A 4,668-nucleotide genomic window follows, 5' to 3' on the forward strand; every position below is an offset into this window, starting at 1 on the left:
AAATGGGGGAAATATCCAAAAAAATTACAAATTTAAAAATCGCTAATTTTCGAAATTTTTTCACTTTTTTTTCTTAAAACTTCCATAACTTTTTGAAAAATCAACAAATCAACATAATTTTTTTTTATACTAAAACCTTAGATATTTACCTTTCATTTGATATCATTTTTTTGAAAATCTATCACTTAACCTGCTCATTGGGGGGGATTTAAAATAGTAACTTTTTTTACAAAAATAACTTTTTCAACTTAATTTTTGAAAATGTTCCGGAAATACTGAGTCCTTCAAACATATATCAAATTAAAGCTTATTTTATGTACTATATAATGAAAAAAAAAATTTGTCCCGACGACCTATCTTCTATGCGCAAATGGCTACCATATTCAAAAATATGCTATTTTAAGAAATTTTTTTTTTTAAATTAAACACCATCTACAGATTTGCATCGAAGCGATTATAGTGATTTTAATCACTGTCAGATATCATCTATACTGGACCCAACTATGACACGACCACACTGTGCCGCCACCCCACTGTGCTATATTATAATATTATAAAATATTTCGATTAAAAGATCGCAAATATTACTATTTTTATTATTTAATTAAACACTATCTACAGATTTGCATCGAAGCGTTTTTTATGATAGTGATTTTAATTACTGTCAGATATCATCTATTTTATATTATGTTTGTTATTTTTATATATTATGTTTAGTATATTAAGATACTTTTTGTCGATTTCTTTTAATTATGTTTATAATACAAATTTGTTAATATATTTAATAATGTTTATTGTTATATATATATCTTTTGTTTGATCTTTTGCTTTATAATGAGCTTACTGTTAAACTGTACTTTTTTTTTTAATGTCCACGCAGAGTTTATATTAGGATATTATTTTGCATTTGCGTATAGCACTTTATTTTATATATTTTATCAAGGAGTGTTATGTATAAATAAGTTATTTATAAAATTCAGGACAGTTATAAGTATATAAGTTTGTACATTCATTATCAGAACAGTACAGTATTAATAATCTTATTTATCTCGTATATGATGTATGAGTCTATGAGTTTATAGTAAAAATTGCGATCCATCTATGACAACTACGCTATCCAAATCACAGTTACCAATATTTTTATTAAAATTAAATTTTTTACATAATCCCAGGTATAATAATTTGTCGATTTTTTTTTAATTATTCTATAATATGACACAATTATTATAATTAGAATATTAATCATTTTTGTGCATACCATGGGTGTATTTAAGGGGGATATGGCCCCCCCTTGAACCAGTGCTATCAATATTTTTTTAGGCAACTTCTAAGAAATAAGGATCTAATGACCTTTTTTTTTGATCATCACTTTGATTTTTAGCAAAAAAATTCTATAGCATGTTTAACAAAGTAAAAAAATATTAAATACTTTCCTGAAATAATTTCTGAATGCGTCCAAGGGAATACCTCATTAACAAACGTCAATCTTATACCCAATACATTTTACTATATTCTCTTTTCGAATTTTCCTGATTTTAATAATTACATTTTTAATATATTTTTATTTCACTGATTCTGATCATTTTTTCTGCAAAACGCTTATCATGACCGGCATAGTTGGGTACTCCTACCCGAATCAGTGGTCTACTTATGATAACGACCCGAAAAGGATTACGCTTACGTTCATTTAAATAACTGAACTCTCTTATTTTTTAATGATAATTTATCATTATAGATTTTTTCTTGATAAATGCAATACTTTCATTAAATATTATATCACAATATTTTATATAATATTTAATTAACTTACAGTAATGAGATTGTGTAAATGAAGAGGTCCGTCCATTTGGAAGTTGGTCATGGTCATAATAATAGGGTGTACGAGGTAGGCGCAGTAAGTCAAGCGACTGAGAGGCTGTAGAAGTCTAAAAGAAAGAGCTGAGTTGACGCATCCACCGTGGCCTGTGCAGCAAGCAATTACTATCCAGGTAAGGGCGGCACCCCAAGCCGAGTGACCGACGGATGCATACAGAGCGGAGCCGGGAATGTCTAAGTGTATGATGTGAAGTCCATATACTAGGTAAGCCAAAGTAAAGAGCGATAGGAACCATCCCAAAATAACAGTCAACTAAAATTAGAAAAAAATCATTTTTAGTAATTTGATTGGGGAAAAAGTATGTGTTAAATTGTGCTTACAGTTGACATTCTCAACTTGCATTTGGTGACAAACAAAAACCATCCGGTAAACATACCGAACAAATAGGGACCTAATCTAGTCCATGGTTTGTCATACAACTCATCGAATAATCCAAACGGTTCTTCTATTCTATAAAAAAGAAGTATAAATGTATTTATCTGATCTATCAAAGACGACATTTAAATATTATTTTATTACCTTGCTTTGAAGTCATGTGATACAGCAATGCCAATTGTGATTACCCAAGATCCGACTAAAAATCCAAATAAAGTAATTACAGATCCTTTAAAGTGTCTAAAAAAAAAATTGTAAAATTTCACAATAATATATAATGATTTAACAAAACATTTGTATAATATGTTGGTAGTTCCTGTGAATAGGAGATAAGAATACTTCCACGGCCCCTCTGTAAGTCGTAAGAGGCGACTAGTAGTTGTTTCACAAGACATGTGTACAGATCTACCCAACGCTTGTGGTGTCAACGGTGTAGGGACATCACCACTTAACTCTAGGCTGGACTTGTGTATAAGGGAGAAAGATAGATACAAAGTAAGAATAGTTACTTGGAATGTTGGAACATTAACTGGTAGAAGTAGAGAATTTTTAGTTGGCCGACCCCAACTAGTTGAGATTAAGGCTAGGAAAAATAAGAAGAAGATTTGTATAACATAATGGTAAAACTTACTTGGCAGAGAACAATAACAATATGATTCCTAAAATGTAAAACTGGGTATCATTCGACATGTACCAACTCCATAACATACACTAAAAATGAAAGCCGTCGTTAAAAAGAAATTCTAAAATATTTTCCCTATTTAAAAGAAATTTTTTAGAATTACCATGTCACTACTAGGATATAAACTATTTATGTACAGTATATTTCTCCACCAATAGTTAGCACAGCTCACGTGATTGTTATTTTGTGGCTCGAATACAGATACATTTCGTAGCCATCGAGCAGATACTTCTGCCATTAAAAGGACTATCATGTACGCTGGTGTTAATCTATAAATCAAAACGCATATAAATTTATGTGAATATATAGTAATACAATAAAAGTGTTTCTAAACTTAATCAATGTTGTAACATCTTATAAAGCTCAAAGCACGTCATTATTGTACTAAAATCAAAATTCGTTGGTTGAATGCATTTTAAAAATCCAAAAGAGGACACATTATTGTTTAATATTTAGGTTATACAGAAGCAAAGCTATAGGACTTTTTGATTGTAATTGTTGGTTAAACTAAACGCTTATGTTAGTGAAATATTGACTTTTATCATCCCGAAGCGCAAATAATTAAATAAAATACTAATTATTTGAAATGACACGATTAATTATTATTAAAAAAAACTTGCTTGTGAACAATTGAGAAAGAAAATTACTTGTTAAAGGTCCTATAAGGAGCGTAAAAAACTAATATTATATTGGGAGTTAAACAAATTCTGAGATTAATTATTTCATTCTAATCATTTCGTTTATCTATTTATAACTTTTGGATGTTTTGATTACAGACCAATTATAAATTCAATTAGAAAAATTGTTTCAATTAAAATCATCAGTAAATCTAAGAGAAATTAATAATTGTTTAATTTACAAAAAAAAAGTTCATATAATCGTAACTCGTAGTTAATACGTCAGAGAAAACTTTGATGAATTAAAATGAGCTTGAAATATATTAGCTTTAGTGTTCACTGTGTAAGAACTCAGTAAGTAATAATTTTAACTTCTAAAAATGGTTTTATAATATAGTCAATAAATACAAGAATTATTTTTTAATGAACATTCCTTTTCTAATAGTAAATGATTTCATTACTATGATACACATAACTGTAGTAACATGTTCTCGAGTAATTCAATATTGAATAAAAATACTGCCTTAATATTTTTTAGGACAGCAAAAATTTTTATTTTAAAATAACCTAATAGATAAAATTGTTCGTATTTGACATATACAGGGTGGCCCACCACTCACTGACAACTTAAATAACTTTTGATCTAGTTAATATTTTTAGTTGATTTTTTTTTTAAATAATAGTTATACGTTAGGTCTATTGCTATATCTCAATAACTAATTTTTTTACATTTTATTAAAAATATTAATTATTTTTAAATTTTAAATAAAATGTAAAAAAAAAATCTAAGATAGCTATTTTGTAGAGTAGAATTTAAGAAAAATTTTAGTAAAAAAATATCTTATTAATATTNTTTGTAGAGTAGAAATTAAGAAAAATTTTAGTAAAAAAATATCTTATTAATATTCAGTAGTAAATATTCTGTAGCGTTTTGAAGTTTGTGAAAATTTGAATTTTCATGTATTATTTTACGGTATTAAAAATTGAAATCCGTATTGAGAAAAGGACAGAAGAAAACGCTATCATTTCAATATACTTTTGAATGAGAGTGATAAGTAATAATTGCCTTATCTAATTTCTTATCATGGTATTAATGCCAAGTTTGTAATGTATACACA

At 27.7% G+C, this 4,668-nt stretch overlaps 1 protein-coding gene across 1 annotated transcript in view; it reads right to left on the bottom strand.

The window, feature by feature from the left end:
* Positions 1 to 4,668, bottom strand: part of LOC126894428 (uncharacterized) — a 19,647-nt gene that overhangs the window by 3,520 nt on the left and 11,459 nt on the right. Inside the window, exons 5-10 of the mRNA XM_050665466.1 lie at positions 3,397 to 3,406; positions 3,037 to 3,261; positions 2,883 to 2,962; positions 2,396 to 2,491; positions 2,197 to 2,326; positions 1,811 to 2,128 (exon numbers count right to left, since the gene is read on the bottom strand). Of these exons, the coding sequence (XP_050521423.1) occupies positions 1,811 to 2,128; positions 2,197 to 2,326; positions 2,396 to 2,491; positions 2,883 to 2,962; positions 3,037 to 3,261; positions 3,397 to 3,406 (859 nt within the window). The remainder of the gene's footprint in view (positions 1 to 1,810; positions 2,129 to 2,196; positions 2,327 to 2,395; positions 2,492 to 2,882; positions 2,963 to 3,036; positions 3,262 to 3,396; positions 3,407 to 4,668) is intronic.

Source organism: Daktulosphaira vitifoliae, unplaced genomic scaffold, assembly GCF_025091365.1.
Source record: "Daktulosphaira vitifoliae isolate Bord-2020 unplaced genomic scaffold, ASM2509136v1 Scaffold_1, whole genome shotgun sequence".
Taxonomy (NCBI): domain Eukaryota; kingdom Metazoa; phylum Arthropoda; class Insecta; order Hemiptera; family Phylloxeridae; genus Daktulosphaira; species Daktulosphaira vitifoliae.